The sequence below is a fragment of the Balaenoptera borealis genome, assembly GCF_965194805.1.
Source record: "Balaenoptera borealis genome assembly, chromosome: 15".
Taxonomy (NCBI): Eukaryota; Metazoa; Chordata; class Mammalia; order Artiodactyla; family Balaenopteridae; genus Balaenoptera; species Balaenoptera borealis.
The window spans coordinates 70,686,281-70,710,432 of record NC_138871.1 but is presented as its reverse complement, the minus strand read 5'-3'; the positions used below and the strand labels follow the sequence as shown (position 1 = coordinate 70,710,432).

The 24,152-nt window shown below is 48.2% G+C and overlaps 2 protein-coding genes across 11 annotated transcripts; one reads left to right on the top strand and one right to left on the bottom strand.

Moving 5' to 3' along the window:
- Positions 1 to 7,851: 7,851 nt before the first annotated feature.
- On the bottom strand, positions 7,852 to 19,385 carry SLC5A6 (solute carrier family 5 member 6). 6 transcript variants are annotated; one of them, XM_082357718.1, is made up of 17 exons: positions 19,338 to 19,385; positions 18,864 to 18,930; positions 14,835 to 15,379; positions 14,442 to 14,507; positions 14,063 to 14,114; positions 13,636 to 13,703; positions 13,159 to 13,313; positions 12,640 to 12,780; positions 12,315 to 12,444; positions 11,679 to 11,767; positions 11,149 to 11,261; positions 10,739 to 10,806; positions 10,241 to 10,327; positions 9,911 to 10,092; positions 9,592 to 9,695; positions 9,230 to 9,345; positions 7,852 to 8,834 (listed from the first exon to the last, which is right to left on the bottom strand). In XM_082357718.1, the coding sequence occupies exons 3-17, from the start codon at positions 15,225 to 15,227 to the stop codon at positions 8,682 to 8,684; spliced, it is 1,917 nt and encodes a 638-aa protein (XP_082213844.1). In that variant the 5' UTR covers positions 15,228 to 15,379; positions 18,864 to 18,930; positions 19,338 to 19,385; the 3' UTR covers positions 7,852 to 8,681. The 6 variants fall into 6 exon arrangements, with proteins under 6 accessions (XP_082213844.1, XP_082213843.1, XP_082213845.1 ...); XM_082357717.1 differs by lacking the exon at positions 19,338 to 19,385 and adding an exon at positions 19,104 to 19,246; XM_082357719.1 differs by lacking the exons at positions 9,592 to 9,695; positions 19,338 to 19,385 and adding an exon at positions 19,104 to 19,246.
- Positions 19,386 to 19,517: 132 nt separating this feature from the next.
- ATRAID (all-trans retinoic acid induced differentiation factor) lies at positions 19,518 to 24,053 on the top strand. Of its 5 annotated transcripts, none has more exons than XM_082357761.1 (8): positions 19,518 to 19,891; positions 20,250 to 20,444; positions 20,563 to 20,617; positions 22,490 to 22,561; positions 22,774 to 22,845; positions 22,947 to 23,068; positions 23,397 to 23,494; positions 23,720 to 24,053. In XM_082357761.1, the coding sequence occupies exons 3-8, from the start codon at positions 20,565 to 20,567 to the stop codon at positions 23,822 to 23,824; spliced, it is 522 nt and encodes a 173-aa protein (XP_082213887.1). In that variant the 5' UTR covers positions 19,518 to 19,891; positions 20,250 to 20,444; positions 20,563 to 20,564; the 3' UTR covers positions 23,825 to 24,053. The 5 variants fall into 5 exon arrangements, with proteins under 5 accessions (XP_082213887.1, XP_082213883.1, XP_082213886.1 ...); XM_082357757.1 differs by having other exon boundaries at positions 20,563 to 20,684; XM_082357760.1 differs by lacking the exon at positions 20,250 to 20,444.
- Positions 24,054 to 24,152: the final 99 nt, after the last annotated feature.

Here is a 24,152-nt window from a genome sequence, read left to right as displayed (position 1 = left end):
TTGAAAAGAAGTTTTTAAAAAAAAAAAAAAAAGGTCATGAAGAACCTAGGGGCAAGACGGGAATAAAGACACAGACCTACTAGAGAATGGACTTGAGGATAGGGGAGGGGGAAGGGTAAGCTGGGACAAAGTGAGAGAGTGGCATGGACATATATACACTAACAAATGTAAAATAGATAGCTAGTGGGAAGCAGCCGAATAGCACAGGGAGATCAGCTCGGTGCTTTGTGACCACCTAGAGGGGTGGGATAGGGAGGGTGGGAGGGAGGGAGATGCAAGAGGGAAGAGATATGGGGATATATGTATATGTATAACTGATTCACTTTGTTATAAAGCAGAAACTAACACACCACTGTAAAGCAATTATACTCCAATAAAGGTGTTAAAAAAAAAAGAAGTTTTTAATTTTAATATGGTCAAATTCATCACTCTTTTCTTTTCTTTTGAGCTTTTGCGTGACTGCTGACTACAATATTAATTCAATGGTAAGATGAAATTGTAATAGCAGGCATGCTTATCTTGTTTCTGATTTCAAAGAGAGTGTTCAACATTTCACTGCTAAATTTTTTTCAGCTGTTTCCCTTTTTTAAAAAATTTGATTATAGTTAAAAGAATTAGTTAAATTATTTTACCTTTAAATTTGATTATAGTTTTTAACATTTTGCTGTAGATTTTTTTTCATAGATACCCTTTAATCAGGTTAGGGAAGTCCTGCTAGTGATAACTTTTCTCATAAATGAATGTTGATCTTTTGAAACACCTTTCTGCATCTTTTGAGATGATAGTGAGATTTTTGCTTTAATTTGTAAATGGTAAGGATTACATTATTTGAGTTTCTGTTGTTAAACCAACCTCTCATTTCTGAGATAAACTCAATTGGTAATGATATGTTATTTTTTTATATACATAGCTGGATTCGATTCACTAATATTTTATGATTTTACACCTGTGTTTGTGAGTAATATTGACCTATACATTTCCTTTCTTCTTATGCTGTCTCTGTAGAGTTTTGGTATTAGATTGATGCTATTATAAAAGATACATTTAAAATCTCAGACTTTAAATGCTTGCTGCTGGTAAGTAGAAAATGCATTCAGGAGGGTTCCCTCTTCTTCTATACTCTGGAATCATTTATGTAAATTTAGAATTATTTATTCCTTGAAATATTAGTAAAACTCAACAGTGAAGCCATATAGGCCCTGGATTCTTCTCACAATTAGATACTTTTATTACTTCTGTTTCTATTTCTTTAATGGGAATAGGACTATTCAGATTTTTTCTTGTCTCCTGAGTCTGTGATAAGTGGTATTTTTCTGGTAATTTGTCCATTTTATTTAAAGTTTCACATTTACTGGCGTAAAGTTGTTTATAATATCTTCTTACTATTGTTTTAATGTCTACAATATCTGTAATTATGTATCTTTGTGTTTTTTTTTTAAACCTTGGGTTTTTTAAATTTTTATTTATTTATTTATTTATTTATTTATGGCTGTGTTGGGTCTTCGTTTCTGTGCGAGGGCTTTCTCTAGTTGCGGCAAGTGGGGGCCACTCTTCATCGCGGCGCGTGGGCCTCTCATTATCGCGGCCTCTCTTGTTGCGGAGCACAGGCTCCAGACGCGCAGGCTCAGTAATTGTGGCTCACGGGCCTAGTTGCTCCGCGGCATGTGGGATCCTCCCAGACCAGGGCTCGAACCCGTGTCCCCTGCGTTGGCAGGCAGATTCTCAACCACTGCGCCACCAGGGAAGCCCTATGTATCTTTTTTATTTCTGGAATTATTTGTACCTTCTCAATTTTTTTTTTGATTTTTTTATTGAAGTATAATTGATTTACAATGTTGTGTTAATTACAACACAACAAAGTGACTCACTTATACACATATATACATTCTTTTTTTTTTAATTTTTTAAATTTATTTTTGGCTGCGTTGGGTCTTCGTTGCTGTGCATGGGCTTCTCATTGCAGTGGCTTCTCTTGTTGCGGAGCACAGGCTCTAGGCGCGCGGGCTTCAGTAGTTGCGGCTCGTGGGCTCAGTAGTTGTGGCTCACGGGCTTCGTTGCTCCGCGGCATGTGGGATCTTCCCGGACCATGGCTCGAACCCGTGTCCCCTGCATTGGCAGGCGGATTCTTAACCACTGTGCCACCAGGGAAGCCCTATACATTCTTCTTCATATTCTTTTCCATTATGGTTTATCACAGGATATTAAATATAGTTCCTTGTGCTATATAGTAGGACCATGTTGTTTATGCATTCTATATATAATAGTTTGCATCTGCTAATCCCAAACTCCCAATTCATCCCTCTCTCACTATCCCCCTCCCCCTTGGCAACCACCAGTCTATTCTCCGTCCCTGATTCTGTTTCTGTCTCATAGATAGGTTCATTTGTGTCATAGTTTAGATTCCACATATAAGTGATATCATATGGTATTTGTCTTTCTCTTTCTGACTTACTTCACTTAGTACAATAATCTCTAGTTGTAGTACCTTATCAATTTTCTTGATCATATTTGCCAGAGTTGGTGAATTTTATTATTCTTTTCAAAGTCCCAAATTTTGACTTGTTGAGCAATGTGAAATTGGACTGCAAATCCACAAGTGTTGATTTGTGATTTTACAGAGATTCTCTTCACTGCTCTGCTTGGCTCTAGAGCAACTCTTCTTGCATTCCTGGGGCCTGAGGGCATCACCGTTTTGGGCCCCAGCTTTAAGGAGGGAAAGTATCCTTTTAGTCTCCATATGCTGGGCATCCCCTGGGCTAGACTTCTGTCAAAGCTCAAGCTGTCGAAACTAAAGCTCAGTTTCACCCAGATCTGCCAATGCCACTGGGGACAATAGCAGCCTCCGGGTTCTGCCTACATGTCTGGATTCCTGCCCTCACTTAGCCTTCAGCCCAGTGAAGTCTTACCCTTACCAGCTGTACGATGATTTTAAGAAGTTTTTTAAAACATTTTATTCAGCATTATCACTGCTTTCAACAGGAACATTGGTCCAGATATTTAACCTGCTTTACTATCAGATAAGCAAATTCAGTAATGCTTTTTGTTATAAACAATATGAAACATCATTTTGGATCTGTTTTAATGCCTTATGCCTTGATTCTATTGACATACTATTGATATTCTATTAAATTCTATTGATGTCTGATATTACTGCTACTACTTCTGCTTTTGTTTTATCATTTGCATGGCAAATTTTTTTCCATACCTTTATTTTCAATTATTTCATGCTGTTTCCTTTTAAGTATATCTTTTATAATAGCAAAAGCTGGATTTCTTTCCTTATTGCCAAATGTATAAATCTATGACTTTGTTTGTTTTACTTCTATATATTCATAAATATTGAGATGAGTGATACACTTCGACTTATTTTTACCACGTTATTCAGCATTTTTATTTAGAAAAATCCGCCCGCCCCCCCCCCCCCACACACACACACTCCACCTATGCTTGGAATAATCAGGGTTTTTTTGTTCCATTTGATATTTTGCTTTAATGGTATGGGAGTGATATATCATATTTCTTTTATTCTATTAGTTATCTTTACATGTCTAACTCATACTTTAATTTTTCTATTATCCAGTGTTGGTCTACATCTTGTTCTCTAAAAACGAGAAAAGAGAATCTTAGTTCAATTAGTTTAGAGAATCTTAGCTCTTGGATTTTAGTTCCAGATTATATTAATTGTTTGAAAAATAATCCCTGCTTATTTAGATGTAACAATAAATGTTATTGGTTAATTTGGTCATCGTTCTCTCTAACAGTTGACGTCTGTTGACTTTATGTTGCCTTGTATATCTGAAAATGTCTTATTTCATGCTCTCATTTGTATTACGTTTTGATTAAGTGTAAAATTCTAGGTTGGTAGAAATGTTTCTCAGACGATAAATCCAAAGAGTTTATTGCTTGGGAGCTAGAACTTCTGCCAATGGCTTAGTGAACACACAGGAATGGTTGGAAGGATTTTTCTCCAAATGGCAAAAATGGTCAAATGGACCGAAGACCCTACCCACCCACCACCCGCCCTGACATGAAGTCATCTGTTTTCTGCTTTGTCAGATGAGGGGGAGCCAAGGTTTGTTGTTGGGACTGGAGGCTGATAGCCCTTTTGCTTCTCACAGGAAGGGGAACAGCCAGAAATGGCTTCTCAGAGGACATGACCACTTTAGGAAAATAGAAAATGCATGGAGGCCTTGGAATTCTGGGACCATTGGTGGTGGGAAGTGGGAAAGAAACCCATTCGTGTCTGAAAGCTGGGAAGGAAGCCTAGAACTACAGTGTTTTTAGCCGATTGCAACACATCAGTAGATCGTGCATGAAATTAAATTTATTGTGTATTTCCTACTAACAAGAACATTATCCTACATAACCACAACAGAAGCATCAAAGTCAGGAAGTTAATGTTACTTCCATCTAATGCTCAGATCCTATTTAATTTTCAGCTATGTTCCCAATAATTACAAGCCAGTTATTTTATAGAATGTCTCTCAATTTTATTTTGTCTGATGTTTTCTTATGATTAGATTCAGGTTATACATTTCTGACAAGAGAATCACAGAAGTGATTACATGTTCTTCCCTTTGCATCTTATCAGGTGATGCATGACTTATCCCATTGGGATAAATGGGATAAATGCATGATTTATCCCATTACAGATGATGTTTATTTTGATCACTTAAGATGATGTCTGCCAGGCTTCTCCACTACAGTTCTTTTTCCCTTGCAATTAAGTATTTTGTGCAGAGAGAAGTATTTGAAACTATATAAATATACCATACCCTATCTAATTTCCAACTTACTACTTTCATCAGTATGAATTCATGATTTCCTTTTTTTTCATTCAATAGCTTATAATCCATTACTATTATTTGAATGCTCAGAATGTTCCAGATTTGGCTAGTGAGAGTCCCTTCAAGCTAACTTCTGTGTCCTTTGATATGATCTTATCTTTCCTTGATAAGTTCTTTGCTTTCTGGCACAAGATGTTCCAGGCCTATCTTGTACTTTGGTCCCAGCCCTAGAATCAACTATTTCTCCAAGAAGCCTTGGGTTTTTGTTGTTGTTGTTGTTTTTAGTGGAAAATGGTATTTAGAATCCAAGATCTAGGCACAAAGCACTTATTGCTATCGCACTACTCCTGCTCCCAAACCCTCAGCGGACAGAGCTACTTCCCTCCCTGTTTATTTCTATATTTATGTAGATCTGTTAAAAACCATGAACACATGCCAATATCCCTTTCTCCGATCCACCACCACAGAGTTCATTCTTGCTTTCTCCCTTTCCATGCATGTAACACCCTTCTCCACTAGTGAGAAACATGGCTCAGGTTATTCCTAATATACTTATTTGATTAATCTCTCAGGATGTAGTCAAAGCCCCAACACTCTCTCTCGCATATATGCCCTCCTCATCCTACTCAGGCTCTGAGACTGTAATGGGCTGGCCCCTGTGTGGACGTCTTCATCTCCCCACCACTGGCTGCCTCCATGGCAGGTGACCCCCTCACCCTACTTGGACTCCCACCTGATGACAGATCTTCCTCCTGTATAGATGCCCTCCTCACTGCACTCACACTCTAACAGCCCAGGTTGAGCTGCTTGCACGTGTTGTTCACACGTATAGATGCCTTCTTCATTCTTTTTTTTGGCCGCGCAGCATGTAGGATCTTAATTCCCCCACCAGGGATCGAACCCCGCATCCCCTGCCTCGGAAGCGCGGAATCTAAACCTCTGGACTGCCAGGGAAGTCCCGCCTTCTTCATTCTGATAGGGTTCTGATTCTCCATGTGGGACACACACACACACATACACACACTGGCTCTGACAAGCCATGCTGAGCCACCTACCTTGTGGATGCCCTCCTCATGCTGACACCCGACGTCAAGCTGCCCCCCCTTATAGGCTCCCACCTCACTCACTCCAGCTGACAACCCACACGTCTTCTTTCCTGTGAGGACGCCTTTCTCTTTCTCCAACCCCACACCAGGCTCCCGACCCCCATGGGCACTCTCCTCATCCAGCTTGGGCTCTAACACCCCACAGCAGGCTGCCCTCCATGTGGTTGCCCCCCTCATCCTGCTCAGGCTCTGACATTCAAGCTGGGCCGTTCCTATGCATGGCCTCCCTCCTTTCACTTGAGCTCTGACACCCAGAACGCTCAGCCCCCAGCATGAATGCCTACCTTGCTCTGCTCCACATAATGGCTTAAGGACTGAATTATTCAAGGAGGGAAGGGAAAAGGAGAGCTCCAAAAATATTAACTATACCCAGAGACATTCTTTCATGAAATGTTTTAGTAACACAATGCAATATATCAGTGTACTGGGTCATGCTGTGAAATACATTCTTACCGTGGGTCTCAAGAAAGGTTTGAAGGCCACTGACCTAGAAAGATTCTAGTATGATGGTACAGTAGCACCCCATTTAGTACATCGTTTTTCTCTGGACTATCTCAGGAGAGACCCTGTCACCTGTGTGAGCACCCTATCAAAAAGGACACTGCTTCCAGGCAAGAGATGTGACTTTGGTGGGCTAATGGGAGTCACAGACCCGGGTTCTAGCTCTGCTTCAGCCCTTCACTAGGCAAGCAATCCAGTTACCTTATACATTAAATATGCAGATGATATGGAATGTACTTCTCTCCCAAAGTATAAAATTAGGTAGCACATGAAAAGTGCTTTGAAAACTACAATAATTATCACAATAACTGGCATTTAAGGAATGCATCAGTCCTTGACACACAATATAATTTTGAACCTTTAACTGTGACATTCACACCTAATAGATGAAGTAACTGAAGTCAGTATTTGAACCCAGGTCTGTCCATTAGACTCCACCCTCAATCATTAAATGGTACTTTTAAAACGCTGCATGAAGATAAGTTACTGCATTAGAGACAAAGGAACATCTGTGTTCTGTTACAGAGTCTGAATTATATGGAGAATGAATTTTTTTTACCATTCCCCTTAAATATAATTCTTGAAAGTTCTGAGTCCTGTAGGGTCTCCCCTTTTTCTATGTAAATATAGCCAAAATGCAAGAATTTATGACAAAAAGGGGCAACTCAAAGGCCAACGGTGGCACCTGGTGCAGAGTCCCTGGGTGGCACAGTCATTTCCTTAGCTCTAAGATGGCAGCCAAGGTAAGGCCCTTGAATGAAGTGGGTGATGGATAAATATGTTGAAGAATGAATAAATGAGAGCCCGGCTAGGTCTACAACTCTGGCAGCTGGCTTGGGTGGGGACGTGGGCTGAGCAGTCGCCCTCAGCCCCAAGGTGGGGGGCTGTCAAGAGGAGGGCAGACCTCAGGGCAGAGTCAACCTGGCATTTTCTGGGACTGGCCATGGATGTGTGTGGAACTAAGTCTCTGCTGAGGGGCCTGGAGAGCTTGCCCAGAGCTGTTTCTGGGCAGTTGGACGGGGCCAAGCAGAGCTAGAGACCAGGTGTGCGTGGGCATGAGCAAAGTGTTCTTCACAAGACCATTAAAGTCCACCTCGAATATTCTATTTTTAAAAGCCAAATAGCAGCATTCTTCCTCCTGTCCCAAAGTGAAAATTCTCAGAGCAGCAGTGACTGTTCTGGTCAAGGACGTGGTGGGCGGGACAGGGAACAGACTGAGCCACAGGGGAAGAGAAGCAGCAGAGGGAAAGTGTGCACCTTCCACCCCATAAGCACAATGCTACCCCCTGTAGACACATCAGCCAGAGAGACCAGAAACCTCACCAAGCCATCACTGGTCCCCTGTGCCTCTCTCCTCAGCAGAGGAAGACCTGTGCATGGGAAGAGGGGCTCTTTATCTTCGCCAGGGATAGCACTAAGGTGGACAAGAGCAGGTGCAGACAGTACAGGAGCCCAAATTCTAGCCCAATAGCAGTTTTTATTCCCTAGGAACAAAGATATGTGGGGAAGAAACTCCAAAAGGAAACAGCATGAATGACCAAATGCCACTAGGGTGGCGTGGCTCAGGAGTCAGACGGATGGCACGCTCCACAGTGGACCTGGTCATGGAATTTAGTTTCTTAAATTAACATTTTCCCCGTCCCCAAGTACCCATTACAGAGGTGGAGGGTGGGGCAGCGAGGTGGAAAGCTTCCCTACTCTACGCGAGAGAGATGAATATACCTGTATGCTCCGAGACGCCTCTCAGGGACACCAAAACCTCCCTCTCAAGAATGGAGGTAGACAGATAATGAGAGGGGCCTGGGTATCACAGACAACCTGAAAGTAGTGCCACAGGGGCCCTTTGTGGCTGACAGAATGTGTGCTCCGAGGGGACTGCGAGGGAAGCAACAGCTGGCCAAGGCAGCTGAGTTTTACGGGGAGATGGTCAATCTTGACAAAGTGGGTCCAGCACTGCTATTTCTATTCACTTCAAAGGAGCCTGATGATGCAGAATCAGAAGCCATTATCCTTTTGCCAGATGATTCGTCTCTCTCCCTTTCTCTGGCAAAATCCTACCCTCTGCAAGCCTGGTTCTCTAGAGAACAGACTGGCAAGGAACAAGGAAAAACCCTGTCCTACTCTCACACCTCCCGTGACATGACAGCTTCTACTGCAGCACAAGCTCCCAAGAACAAGGTCCTTTGGTGTGGGCGAGTTCATCCAGTCCTTGATCACCCCTGAGGATCACCAAGGAACTCCTTCCTGTGCCACAGGGTGGTCTCTGGGGCTGGGTCCCGAGTCCAGATCAGAGTGAGGTCTCCTGAAGGATGAAGGTGGGGCTGATCCCCTGGTGGGCTGGGCCTTCCTCAGGCACATCCATGGCCTCCTTGTCTCTGCTGCCCCTCAGCATCCCATTGCTCACCTTCTCTGGAAACACAGCGGTGTCCACAGAGAGATCCTGGGGAACACAGAGCAAAGGGAGTGGGTGGGGTGAACGTGAGGCAAAGGGGAGGTGAAGGAACCTCCCCTTTCTCTTGCAGGAAAGGTGACCCTGCTTTGATCCTGGCTAGAAAGGAGACCGACGAGGAGCAGGCCTGGGGATGAGCACGGGGCTGGGAGGAGGGAGACAAAAGGCCAGCAGCTGTGGCCTCTCGGGGCCGAGACCCTTCTGCCCACCAAGCCCCCGCTCCCCTGTGGGAAGGGGCCAGGCAGCTGCTGCAGGACAGTCCAGCTCAGGCCAATCACCAGAGAAAGGGGGGCTGGGAGGAGAAAGAAAAGGGAGGCACAGGAACCCAGGCGGCCAGCAGTAGCCTGAGAGGGAAGGGAGGGGCGATCTGACAACAGAGGCGCTACCTGGCTGAGGGTTTTGCAGTGAAGTCGCTTCTGACAGGACACGGGCAGGAGGGCAACGAGTTTCGGCAACACCGGGTAAATGGTCCGAGGGTTCAGGGTCCGGCCCCGCATTCCGCCTGAAGACAAAGTGCTCCCGAGGTTCCTACTGTGTAACCAGGGGGCACCCGCGGCCCCCTGCTCTCCCCCTGCTCTCAGGACTCTAAACCCCCAGTCCCCGCCCACCTCCCCGAGCTCCACCAAGAAGCGCGACTGTTCCAGGCACCCAGGAGCCCGGGATTCCCTGAGCTCCAGACCCCTGACCCCTGAGCGCCCTCCCTCAGCTGGTCCTTGTTTCCCTGTGCCCCCATGCCACACCCCCTCACCGCTGAGCAGACTGACAGCCAGGCCCACCACAATGACCGTGGTGGAGTTGTGAGCGCTGTACCATAAATACGACAGGGAGTAGAGCCGTTGTAGCCCTGTGGGTCTGGGGAGAGCAGAGGGTGAGGACAATGAGCAATTCAGCGGCAGGCATTCCTCAGGCACCCGGCTCCGCCCTCCTACACGGTCCTAGAATCCTGGGGCCCAACACCCGACATGTGGCCCAAGTCCTCTGGTGGCCATCCCTTAGCAAGGCCCCTAGAAAACCCCTCAGAAATGAGCTGTTCTCCGCAAGGAGACAGAGAGTGAGCTCTGACTCACTTGGAGATAGTAGTCGAGGGCATCAGTGTGGCCATGGTGACAGCAGTCAGATTGCTGGGCAGGGAAAAGCTGGACCCATTAGAGGGAGTGGGTGCTCTGCCAGAGCCCGTGCTGGTCACTATGCTCCCAATGCCGATCCAGAAGGCCATGATCAGTCCAGCCAACAGGCCCACGATGGCACCCTGCCCAGAGACACGGCGCACTCTCTTGTCTCAATGCCAGCCCCACCAAACCTTCACGTAAGTTCCCAGCAGTCACAGTGAGAGCCCTGCCAAGTCGTTCCCTAGGTCCACCCCCGCACATGACCGTGGAGCCAGATGGGTCACTCACAGGAGGATTGGCACAAGGAAAGAACATCCCAAGGCAGAAGAGTCCGAGCAGCGGGCCCCCAACCATACCAAAGATGCTGATCGCTGCCTGCGGAGGACAGGGTTGAGAAAAAGAAAAGAACACTCAGGGGATCTCTATCCCTAGCCTCACCAACGTGGCACCGCTACCACCACTGCCTCAGAGCCCCACCTGTCAGAGCTGTCCGTCTGTTCTACCTGGAATCATCAGAACGCAGGATTCCAGAGGGCAGAAATGGTTAAGGGAATGTGCTCGGGGTTCTCCTGAGGCTGATCCTCAGATATCTCTCAGCCAACAATGACCCTGGGGCTTTTGGCTACTTGAGAATCTGTTCACAGCTAAAGGTAGCTCATCAAAGGGGAATTTCTGACACCTGCCCCCTATGTCATTCCTTTCACAATAGCTGTCTTCTTCAATTTCTCGTTTCAATCAGCTCCTTTTCTCCCTTAAAAATTGCTTTCTTCCCTCCATAGTCATTACCTGCAGCACAGGTCCCATCTGGGAGGAAATATAGGCCATTCCCAGACAAAGTAGCCCATAGCCAAAGGCTGGGGAAAAAGAAAGGAGGAAACAAGCAGATGTGAGTTAACACAATAAAAGGGGGAAAAGTAGAGCAAAGCTCCTTCCCCAGCCAAACTACTACCTCTGTGTCCCTGGAAACAGGGCATATTACCTCAGGCCCCACCTCCAGGTCTCTCCCACCCTGTCCTCACTCTATGTGACTCAGAGACCTCCCCCAGGAAATTCCCTCACACGTAAACAAGGTTGGTGCTTCATTGGGCAAGTGGCGGGCCCAGGCTAAAACTGGTGTTTCAAAGCAGATGGACAACAGTTCTTAGGGTGTGTCTTAGAAAGAACACGGCTGAAGAGATGAGGAAGCATAATCCCACCGATGATTCTGGAAAGCATGGTGGCCCGGACTTCAGAGAAATGAGGGAACCAGGGTCGAATCAAGTCTTCCATTGTAACAGTTGCCAGTGAATTAAAAGCAGAGGATATGGTGCTGAAAGAAGAAAGAAAAAGACAAGTCCAGAAGCTGAGAAACGCAAAACAAGGGACCCCACTGAGGGACTAGCACCCTGAAGGCAGGAGAGGACGTGTGCAGCCCAAACACCATCCTGACAGTTGGCTGACGAGGAAGAGGCCTGGGAGGCAGGGACACCTGGCCTTCTCTGAGTGGGGTACAGGTTTGGTTCAAGTAGATCAATTCCTGGTATCATAAAAGAAGAAGAATCCTTCACCAAAAAGGGGCATCTCCCAGGAGAGGATACGCTCTGTCCCACACAGATGAGCTGCCCCTTGTCATTCACACATGAACGAATACAATGAGAGACTCAGAGGGACCCCCGCTCCACCCATCACCTTGTACCAAGGAGGGGTCAGTTGTGCCAAGCCTGATGGAAAAGGTCAAAGAGTGTACCTTAGGGAGCCACTGAAGAGGCAGGCGACAAAGAGCCCAGGCAGGCCCGGCAGGCCTCTCAGGAGATCCATCACAAAGTACAGGGCGAACTGCAGGCGGAGCAGAGGTGCACAGCTCTCCTCAGAGAGGCCCTTCCCCAGAGCACGCCGCCCTTCCCCTGCATATGCCACGCAGTGTCTGGAGACTGCGTGCTTTAGGCAGGGGGCCAGGCACTGAGGGCAACCCCACAGTAAGTGGAGAGAAAGCAGGCTCCGGAGAGAGAAGGACGCAGCCCACACCCCAGCTCTGCCTCGGTGAGCGGTGTGACTTGAGCATGCCAGCCACCCCGCTGTGCGTCCTTTTCTCCTCTGTAAAATGAGGCTGTCGGGAGGGTTAGACGTTAGACGAGACCAGGTGTGTGACGGCTCCCCACAGAGAAGGTGGTGCAGAGCGGTGAGTCAGTGAAGGTAGGTCCCCGCCCCAGTAGGGTGGGCACTGTGATTAGCTGGGGGCTGGGATCCTCACATGCTGGATTGTAGATTTCCAGAACAGGAAGGACTTTCCATCCATTTCCCTCCCAGGGTGGGAGTCCCTCCTGCAGCCACCCAGACACTCCCCTTGGGGGGTGCAGGGGGGGGTGCAGGGAGGCCTTCTCACCTGGTCAGGGGCTGCCTGAGTCTGCTGGGTGCTCATGGGATACTCCTGGTAGTAGGCGAACATGACCAGGCCAATAAGGCAGCCCATGCAGAGGACCACCTGCTGGCAAGGGAAGACAGCGTAGCAGGAGCTGCAAAAGAGGCCAGTGCCAAGCAGGGAGACGGTGTTAGCAGGCACGTCCCCAAGCCCCAGAAGGCAGCCCCACGTCCTGCCCAATGGGTGCGTGTGCGCTCCGGCATCCTGACCCATCCCAACTGCCTCAGTGGAGCCGGGGCCCACTCTTCCCCCAGCCTGTGCTCCCCGGTCTTCCTGGCCCTGCACTCACAGCACCGCAGCCTTCTCCGTGCGGGAACTGAGGTAGCGCTGCACCTGAGCCTGGTTCACTCCATACAAGGAGAGCATCATGAACACACCCCCGAAGGCCAGCGTCCAGAAAGTGTGCCGCACAAAAGGGTCCGGATCCAGCCTGCCAGAGACACCAACATGTCACTGTTGCCCCAGAGACTCAGCCTTCCCCACCCTCCTACAACAGGGGGCAGGGCAGAGAGATGGCTGCCAGGGCGAAGCTGGACTCAAGACAGGGCAGCAGGTTGGGTGGGGAGGGGGTGGTTCCACCCCTCCAACCATAGCCTCATCCCAGGTACCAAAAACATCCTGACACCCAACCACCAGCCAGAACGCTGCGCTCACCCTCCACCGCTGCAGTGCCAGCCTCCCATTGGCCTCAGTGCTGCACTTCTACTTCCACAGCTTGCCCTCTGCTTACTACAGCCCTAAGCGCAGGCTCTAGATGGGCTCAGCTGTCAGGCACTACAGACCCCAGCGGGGGAAGGGGTGTACTTACTCGATTCCAGAGATAAGGCCATGCTGAGAAGCCACATCCCACACGTGCCCCAAACCGCCCACCTTGGCCGACCCCACAATGATAACCACCAGCTGCCCTAGGAACATAACCAGTGTCTGGAACACATCTGTCCAGATGACTGCCTTCAGTCCACCCTGCAGGGAGAGACAGCACACCTGCCGCAGACGTCTACGAAGCCACACCACCAGCGAGGGCACCAGACAGCCGCCACCGGTGTACAGCTGCTGATGTCACTCCCAGCCCACCCCCACCTTCATCCCCCACCCCCCACCATAAGCCCATCCCATTTCCTACATCTCATTTCACAGCACCCTAGAAGGTCATGCCCTCTCCTCACCTATATTCTTATCTCATCTACCACCCACCTATTGATCTTATCCCATCTTTTCCCTTTCCTCCCATCTCCCTCCCAATTTCACCTCTTCTCCTCCCTCCCCTAAGACTAACTGCGCTTACCAGAGCAGTGTAGACGGTACAGACAATGCCTAGGGTCAGCACTGACAGCCAGAGATCAAAGCCAGTCACTGTAAACAGATAAAAGTCACATTCCTGTCTCCCGAGGAGGGTTTCCCAGCAGAGAAGCCAGAGAAGCCTTGGTAAGATATGAAGCATTTAGTCATTAAGGATGATATAAATCATTTACCACAATGGAAAAAAAAAGTTTGCAAAGCTCCACCAAAAGGTGTTGATTAACCAATTCAGATGGGGCATGGTAATGTTTGATTAGCTTTCCACCTCTAGTAGAGACCAGCCAAGGGCCCAGGCAGTGAAATAATACCTTGGTCAAGGTTGGATTCTTTTCTGCACACTCTCCTCTACCTGCCCCTCCCAAAGGTTTTTCCCAGCCTGCTGTGGCTGGGAGTCAGGGGCTGTGACTCCTCACCTGCATTGAGGGCCAATGATGGTGCATAGAGGACAACCCCCATGTAGATTACCTGTCGGGTATGGAAAAGAGAATGTGAGAGGAAGAGGAGATGAGGGTGGGCAGAGAGAGGAGGAAAGATGGACCTCAGCTCCAATATCCCAATGGCCTCCCTTCACCTAGGCTCACCTCCCTCTCCCTTCTTCCAAAGTTTGGCTTGCTGCCACCATAGTATCTGTGCCGGAACCGGAAGGAATGGGAAGCAGGCTGCATCTGGGGGCTAGCAGGAATTTCAATCTTGCTAGTCTGAGAGCAAGGAAGGCTCCAGCTGCCTCAGCAAGCCTGAGTTCAGTTCCCCCTACCATGTATTAGGCTCAATTTCTATCCTCATTCCACTTACCATCTGAAAGATGAAGGTCACGGTCCCACAAACCCGCACAGCTTTATTGAACCGGAGCTCCAGGTACTAGGTAGGAGTAGATTTTTTTTTTTTTTTAAAAAGGTATTTCTCTCCACTCCACCCCCAACAATTCACACACAACTTCCCTCAAGAAACCTAGGAGCAGAGGAAATATCCAACTCGTATCCACTCTGGGCCCCACTCAGCACAGCACCCTTCTTCTCCCCCAACTCCCACCCTGCCCAACTTCAACCAGAGAGAACTTATAAACACACAAGGTATTCCCTGTCACTCTCATTAGGCAAAGGAGATCCAGGGGCCCAGATCGCTATGTGCCCTGTTCCTCCTCTCCACCCCTGACCCTGGGGGTCCTACGTGCTCCTCCCTACCTACCTCGTAGGCACTGGTGAGATGCAGGCGGTAGAAGATTGGGATGAAGACATGTGCTGGGATCAGCAGCCCCAGGAAATAGGAGCAGCCCAGGAACCAATACTGGGTCCCAAACCGGTAGATCTCGGACGGTACGCCCAGGATGGCCACGGCTGACTGGAAGGTGGCCAGCAAGGACAGCGCCACAGGAAAGCAGCCCATTTTGCGGTCCGCCAACAGCAGCTGGCCGATGGTGTGTCGCCCCCAGCCACGATAGGCATGGTAGAGCCCAATGGCAAGGGAGAGAACCAGCAGCAGGACAAAGACCACATAGTCCACCAGGGAGAAGGTGGATGTGACCATGTTGGTGTCTGAGGCTGGGGGGAGGGGAGCGGAGGTGCTCACCGCCACACTCATACCCTCTCTGTGTCTGTGACCTGCAGCCACTTGCTGCTCCTGGGCTCTGGGCTGCCACTCGGCTGGGCAGTGGCAGGCAAGTGGCTACAATCTGACTCCCAGCCACCGTCTCACCGTCCTCCTCTACCACCAAGTGACATTGTCCGGGTGAGCTGCAAAGGAATCGGCTCTCAGTCAGGCCTATCCTGCCTTCATGGCCACCCACCCTTGGGCCTGTGCATCCCACACCCATCAGATTTGGGCCAGCCAGCTCCATGGCAGCCCTTGAAGGTCTGGAGGTACTGATATGGGTTTGGTAGGGCAGAGAGGGGAGGGAGGAAGCAGCAGACTGAGAGGGCCAGGAGACAACTACTTGGCCAAGTCCTTTTTGGGTGTACACAGCTGTGAAACTTAAGAACCTTCTTAGGTCTCCACCCTAGCAGTGAAAGAAAAATCAACTCTAGCCCATGTTTCTTCTCAGAATTCCCTGCCCCATCCTGCAGGCACAGACCCAGTCACTACAATGTACTAAGCCAGCAGAGCCCAGCCTGGCGCCACTAGCCAGCAGGGAGGAAGAAACAGAGACGAATGACAGCATGGCCTCCTCCAATCTCCCAGCCTCAGTACCTGCACCCCCGTGATCCTCAGTGTCACCGTCCTAACAGCAGCCCTTCTCAACACTGATCACCAGGGAGGCCACCTCCACGAGAGAGCCAAATTCCATTTCAGGCAACCCCAAGCCAACCACTCTGTTCTCCCCAACACTACTAAATAAGGCCGGCCACCCACCTCTCAGCTCCTCTACCTATAACACCACAGTCAGGAGGAGATGCAGGAAGAGTGGTGTGATTCAAAAGGAGATGGCAACATGCTGGAGCCAGGGGTTCAGAGTTACAATTACAGGGGCACTTTGGAAACAAGCAAACCAGCCAGGGAGCTGCAGGCAAGAGAAACAGTCAGGGAAAGTGGTCCTATCCCACGGGCGCAGACACCCACCTCAAGAAGCAATCCCTGTTCTGAATCAAAGCTGCCTGGAGAAGCTGTGTGTCTGGAGCTGGGCAGAGGCTGAGGATCTGGTCTACAAGTGGCTGAGGTGAGACGAGGAACTGGGGGTAGAGGGAAGCTCAGCAGCTATTTGTTCTGGACCCTTCAGGAAACCAATCGCTGTGGACCAAATGGCCCTATCACCCTACAGCCCCCAAACTCCAGCTCGGCCCTAGAGGCTCCAGAATGGGGAGCAGGGAGCTCACATTCAATAGCATTCTTAGATGGATTAGGCTTTCACTGTAAGTCACACTTGGCACTGTGTGCAAGGGGGAACTGGAAAAGAGTTGCTGAGAGATGGGAAAGTTGCTTTTCTAACTCCTGCACAAGAAATACTAATCCTCAAAGAATATGCCTATGTTATCCTCAGAACAAGGACCAGATCACAGTATGTCAAAACTTAAAGGAATCTTAAGAGATCACTATTACAACCCCCTCATTTACCAACAAACACACTGAGGCCCATGATTTAGATAGCCTAATATGATGTTAGTTAACATCTTTTGAACACCTGTTATATAATCCAGCAGTGTGTTATGTACTTTATAAACGTTAACAATTATAAATAAGTAACCATACCTATCACTTTCAAAACACCATGTCTCAGGTTATGCACTTTATATGAACACTCTCTAGTTCCCTAGGGTTATACAGCATGATATAAAACAAGAGAGAAAAAACAATGCTGTCAGTAGGTATGACAGGTAATTCACCAGGAGCCCCTCCTTCACTACTCCCAGAACCAGGGCTGGAGCAGAGTGTTAATTGCTGTCAGTCATTCCTGAAGCAAAGATTAGATTTCAACTAATCTAGAGAGAGATTAATATAAACTATGTCTTTTGTCCTTGCCCACTAGGAGAAAGATCAGCCTAGCTGTCTTCCAGCTCTCCTACACTGTGTTCTTGGACAGATGTTGCCTGGCTGGCAAGATACGACCTCATGAAAACCAGTCCTGAACTCTGAACCTCCTGGAGCCAATGAAGAGAGGAAATCAGAGTTGGCAACTCTTGAATCACATGTTCTACTGAGTCACAAATGTTAGTCCCCAGAACAATGTTCCCAACAGGCCACTCAGGTTTAACCTAAAGAAGCCCTGGGCCTTTGTGCATTGCAACATCTTGAGTTTTCTCACTCCTCTTTGGCAAGTTTTTATTACTGTGAAAGAGGTGACGGGAACTACCAGAGAGTAAGAGGAGAGAAGATGTCTGCTGTGTGCACATAACACTGTGTAGAGGTAAAGCGTTAATGATACGGCTAGGCTGGTAGTTGGAGAAACGAAAAAAGGTCCAAGTATAGACAGGAAAACAGATGTACAGAAATGGAGACCCTCTACTGCTGGGGTAAACTGGCAGGGCTCCTGTGGATTCTATTTGCATGAGATGCAGAGAACTCTCGTGGACGGCTGAAGAGAGAGCCAGGCAAGACAGGAAAAACCAGACCCAGTAACAAAGGCTTCATTAGACATGATTCTAAGAACAGGATAGTGGCCTTCTAAAACTGCTACACTGGGGACTTCCCTGGCGGTCCAGCGGTAAGACTCTGTGCTTCCACCGCAGGGGGCATGGGTTGGATCCCAGGTGAGGGAACTAAGATCCCAAGTGCCGTGAGGCGTGGCCAAACAACCACAACAACAACAGCAACAACTGTACACTGATCTAAACCCCATGGATTTGCATCTGAGAGGAGCCGAAAGTAAGAGATAACTTGTCTCACTAAAACTCTAATACACAGGGCACAAATAGCGGGCTGTGGGACTCTTTTAAAAAGTCCAAGATACACAGACAAGAAAGAGAATCACCCTTCACCACCCTAACTCCACTCTCACTTTGGTTACAAAGTGAATTGCTTTGACTCCTACAAAAGGCAAAGGTGCGACTGAAAGATAAACCTTCCCAAAAAGATGCCTTCAAAATCCGTCTTTGTGGACTTCCCTGGTGGCGCAGTGGTTAAGAATCCACCTGCCAATGCGGGGGACACGGGTGAGAGCCCTAGGCCAGGAAGATCCCACATGCCACGGAGCCACGAAGCCCGTGCACCACAAATACTGAGCCTGTGCTCTAGAGCCCGCGAGCCACAACTACCGAGCCCACACGCCCCAACTACTGAAGCCCGTGTGCCTAGAGCCCGTGCTCCGCAATAGGAGAAGCCACTGCAATGAGAAGCCCCTGCTCGCTGCAACTAGAGAAAGCCCGCGCGCAGCAACAAAGACCCAATGCAGCCAAAAATAAATAAAATAAAATAAAATAAATTTAAAAAAAAAAGATTGCATAGTTTCCAGAGAAATTACTAAAAAAAAAATCTGTCTCTGTGCCTAGAATTCCTCAAGCTCTGAAAGGCTTTAGGGGCCCTCATTAAAATGCTAGTAACTACTAATGCCTTAGAAAATGTGCCAGCCCTCTGAAGGTAAATCCTTTCAGGAGATTCCAGACACCTGGGGGTAGGTGGAAGGGAAGCCACGCTACTGAAGACGAGCTTTGGTTAGCTTTGATGAGCTTTTGCTAACCCTAACCAAAGCCAACACTCAGTCCCCCCCCCACCCCGGCCCGGGGCTCGCTTGGCGCCCTTCGGTCAGGGCGCCGGGCCACCACGGGACAGCGCTTGTCTTTCCCTTACCTCCGTGACCCAGCCAAGGCTAAGGCGGTCCCGTGGTTCTTCCCGAAATCTGCATCGCTCCCTTTTTCTGGGAAGGCAAAGAAATGAGGAGTTAGGGAAGCATCTATCCCGCCCCTACCTCCTCGCCAGAACACAGGACGCCGCGTGGTTTCAGGACTGAGCTGAAGGAGATAGGGTGCTCCGGCTCGTCTCCTCCCGACAGGGTTTGCCCTTCACCCTTCGCTCCTCCATTACCCTTACCCCCTTTATTTCCTGGCTTCTCTCCTTCCCTCCACACGCGAGGTGGCAGGACCACTACCACCTCGTCGCCGGCACCTCCGATCTTCCCGGGCCCCCACTCTAGAGGCCGGCCCATTCCGCCCCTCACCTCTCCGCTCCTCCCCTCCCCTCCTCGTCCCTTCCCACCCTGACGCCACTCTCCCGAGCCTCTGTGTTCCGGCCCACCCCCTGTCGGCCCGCCCCAGTCCAGCCCACCTGCCGGGTCTCCACACGTGGGTCCAGCCGCCGCCAAAGAGCCGGCCCCGCAGCGCCAAACCGGGTGACAGCGGGGTCCCGCCCCCTGCCCGCCCACGCCGCCGCGCCGCCATGTTTACTGAGGGCAAATGGATTAACCCCCAGCCGCTGCGGATACGCGACCCCGGCTCCAAGCGCAAGGAACGCGGGGCTGAGGGAGCAGTGGCGGGGAGGCCTTCGCTTAAAGGGGAATAGGAGAAGGGGGTGGTCAGTCCCCCCGAACGAGGACTGGGGCACATAGAGCAGAGCGCTGACCTCCGCAGCTATCAGCGACCCCTAGCCCTCCCCGGACCGACCGGCCCAGCGGACTAGCCTGGCAGACTAGGCCACGCCCCAGGCGAGGGCGTGACATGCTGGGAGGCGGGGCCACACGCGCAAGTCTCGCGATCAGCCGAGAAGGACAGAGGGGGCGAAAAATGGCCCCTCGCAGGCTCGACAGTCCTTTGAGCGTGGTGCCCTGGGCTGCAGCCCTACTCCTCGTTCTGAGCGTGGAAAGGGCTTTGGCGCTACCCGAGGTACTGAAGCAAATTAAAGGTTGGGTTGAAACAGTTGCTTGCCGGCCCTCGGCTCTCCCCACTCCTCTGCCTCCGCGCAGGCCCGATTTCGTCCCTGGGGCCTCCCTAGACATAGCCCAGCCAGCTCCCACTCCCGAGTACTCACGCCGCTGTCTCCCAGCGCCTTCGCCTTGCCGACGTCCAAAGACCTAAATTTGACCTCCTTGCTCCTTAATCGTTGAATAACTTTAAGTCGTTTTTTTCTACAAACGAGACCTCTGGCCATTCTGCAAGCTTAACAGCGTACGAATGCCCTATATTGTGCGTTGGCAGGACTGTACTTTCTGTAATGCTTGATGAGTTCTTTGTGTACCTGCAGTCCTTTTACACCTGCCAAATCGGGGCTGGCAGATTGAGAAGTCATTGGAGAGGGCATAATATATATGTTCGAATAGTATTCTCAAAGATGAGGTCCTTCCCTGGACAAGATCTGGTACAGAAATTCTCTGGTGCGCTGTTTTGGCGCCTGGTTCCAAGGGGAAGAAATGCGTCTTCTAGTAAACCTGACATAAAGGTAGGACACTTCCATGCCCTGTGTTAGAGGAATTCTGGAGAGTGTACTGGCAGTTAACTTTTGATCCTTGTTTTTTTCTTGGCTTGCTTTCTGGAGTCCTGTTTTCTTTCTTCTGCAGATATGCATCCAGTGTCCAGGGAGTGTGCAAAATTTGTCAGAAGTGGCTCTTTATTGTAAGCAGACACCAGAGCTAATGCTGCACGCCCGCTGCTGCCTGAATTGGAAGGGCACCATCCTGGGGTGAGGGAGGAGAAGACATCCCTGGATACTGGAAAAGAGTTCCCAAACCAAATTCTTCAAGGCTTGCCTGATTGGCTTTTGAGATAAATATTCGTGCCTGTTTTGGAGGCATCTAAACCATGAGTCTCAGACTTTTAAATCTGTTATAGCATTTTTGGCTAAGTAAACAACCCTGTGGTTCTTCCTGGTTGAAATGCATAAAAGTCATAATTTTTAGCATTTTTTTAAGCTTGTTTCTTTTGTTTATTGTCAACTCTTTGGCTTATTTACTGTGTGTCTCCATGAAATGACTCCTTTGGCCTGAAGGACACTATGGAATATGGTTTGCTTCCCCTTCTCATTAATTCATGTTTGTCTTTGAGGCAAATTTCTCTTCTTGTCCCCTTATGCAGATTAGTCTCTGCATTGTTTTCCTCTTACACTCTTGAGAATCCACCTCTTCTTACGGCTTCAACCATTATGCAGGTGTCTCCCAAAACTAGATCTCTTAGTTTCCTTTGACCTCTCTCCAAGCTCCAGATACACGTGGGTACCTCTAGATTACTGTTAAATATTTCCTCTTTCAGAGCACTCTCACTTCAGACTCAAAATGTCACATGTCTTGCTTCCATTCTTCTCTTTCCCTCATCTGCCTAAATACTTCTTTATGTTAAACTTTCTGAAAACCAATTTTTTTCCCTTATTACTCTCTGGCTTTAAAATTAGACTTATAATTGTCTGTTGCCCTAGGATAAAGTTCAAACCAGAAAGTACCATAGACTGGCCCAACCCACCTTTTCAACATTACTTTCAATTATTTGTCCACTCAAACCCTTCATGAGGGTCTGGCAGCAGCCAGACTCTCCTACCTCCAAAAGCATTCCACCTTTGTTTCTTTGTTCAAACCTCTCTCTTTACCTAAAATTGCCTTCCTCCACCAAATTAGAACATATCTGTCCTTTAATTCCAACATCTTTTGTGAATGTTCCCTACTACTAAAAACCAGAGTAATATCTTTTTATTTTTTACTTCCTCTAATCCTTAGTGTCTGTACCACTCTAATTTTATATACTGTTCATATTGTAATTTAATGTTCATACTGTTTTTATTTTTGGTGATGGTCTTGTTCCCCTACTACATTGTAAGCCACTTGCAAGCTAAGATATTGAATGTTATTTTTAATTCTCTGAAATTTTGCAGTTAGTAGGCACTCAGTAAATATTTGTAGAATAAAGGAACAGACAGCAATAGATATTGAAGAAAAAATAGTGTGGCATGGACCTTAATATCCAGTAGTTTACATCCATCCAATCTGTGGTAGAAAATGCACTTGGAAAAAACTTTCATTTATGTGACTTGAATTTTTTTCCTATATGACGGCCTTTTGTGGATCTGAGAATCATAATATTACAATGTGAGTGAGTTTCACTAATCCTGACAAGAAACACATTTCTTTCAATATATGCACAGATGCATAGGTATAGTGATAAGAACAGTACTGTCCGGTGGAACTTTCTGTCACGATGAAAATGTTCTGTATCTGTACCTTCCAATACAGTAGCCACTAACCACCTTAGTGGTTACTGAACACTTGAAATGTGGCTAGTGCAAATGAGAGACTGAATTTTTTAAATTTAAATTAAGTAGCTGCATGTTGCTAGTGGTGACAATTGGACAATACAGGATTAAAACATCTACCAGAGTACCTAGGTTGTGGCCCCGACACAGCTGTGTTCAATTAATATTAGCTGATAAGGGGGTTGTATTAGCTTACCTTGGATGAAGGGGAGAGACACACAGTTTTGCTGATTACCTTATTTCCTCAGGCTGGATCTCCAGAACTGCTCTCTGAAGGACCCTGGTCCATACTTTCCTCAGGCACATACTGCTATCATCATGTAAGTCGTTAATTATCCTCCTTCCCAAAAGGTGATTATGGCAAAGGGTTGATGGGAAAGTCTTTGAGGATGGACTCCTAAAAGGATGTTTGAATATTGTCTACACTTGGACAACTCAGAATGAGAACTGGATTACCAGTCACACACATTCATGTGTGAATGGAAGTAAGGTGTTTTCCTAGAGCACAGTGCTAACAGTGTGTGCTTTGCAGAGACCTGCAGGCAAACCCCCTCCAGGGTGACTTGGCCAACACCTTCCATGGCTTTACCCAGCTCCAGACTCTGTGAGTAAGGGGTGTGGGGTGTGGGAGAGAACCAAAGAGAGGCAGTGATGTGAACTCAGCAACTTGAGGCTGCATATTATGACTGCCTGTGTTGTGTTCAGGATACTGCCACAAGATGTCAACTGTCCTGGAGGTATTAATGCTTGGGATACTGTCACTTTTTATATAAACAACCAAACCTGCCAAGAACAAAGGAAGCTTTGCAACAGCACTGGGGACTCAGGTATGCTGTCTCACCTCCACCCCTCCAGAAACTGCCCTTCCTCCCTTGTATTCTCCGATTTAGATCAGAAAGACAGTAAAGTTGCTTAAGTGCCTTTTGTTTGGGTTTCTGAAGCTTTAACCCCTCGGAAAGAAAAGGTCTTAACCTTTTGTTAATATTTTTAAAATAACTTATGATGATGATGATGATGACAATGTTCTGATTATCTGTAATCTTTCCGCTCTACCTTTGACCTAGAAATAGTTGAGAGAATCTAAGTTGAAGGAGATATTTGGGAAACATACCTAATGAAATCCAGTGATGTTCTCTGTTTTTCTCTGGCTCCCAGAAATGTGTCCTGAGAATGGATCTTGTGCACCTGGTGGTCCAGGTCTCTTGCAGTGTGTTTGTGCTGAAGGCTTCCATGGCTACAAGTGTATGCGCCAGGTGAGGAATTAGGTCTTCTAATTAGGGATAAGAGAAATGCATAGAGTAAGTACCTCTCTGAAAGGAGAGCCATAAAACCAGGAGCTGATGCAAATCACCTAGAGAAGGAAACTATAAGAGAATTGCCCTGGTTGAGGGGACAGGTATGCTAGGAAAGAACTGGGTGTTAGGTTGTAAGCCCTTAGTGTAACCCTGTGTGAAGTTTTTTCGGTCTGTTATTCACAGGGCTCCTTCTCACTGCTCATGTTCTTTGGGATTCTGGGATCCACCACATTATCCATCTCCATCCTCCTTTGGGGGACTCAACGCCGAAAAGCCAAGGCTTCATGAACCACATAGGTCTTCCTGCTGACTAAAGATCATCCCCATCTTAGTCCAGCCAGGGAGATTTGCTTCCTAGATATCATTGGTCAGCGGATCCTCCCTCCCAAGGCAGAGGCCGCCGTCGGAAGGAGGATGGAAATTTGCACAACCCTGCGTATTGTAGACCCAGTCCAGGAGTGGACTAGTACCGGCTCCCATTTGTGCTGTTGACCGTAATAAAGTTTTTGTTTTTTTCTTCTTCGTCTCTTGGTTAGCGTGGGAAAGGCTACCTTGGGAGAGCTGGTTTTCTCAGGTATCCCATCGCTTCGCGCAGGGTAGAGGAGGTGACCCAACC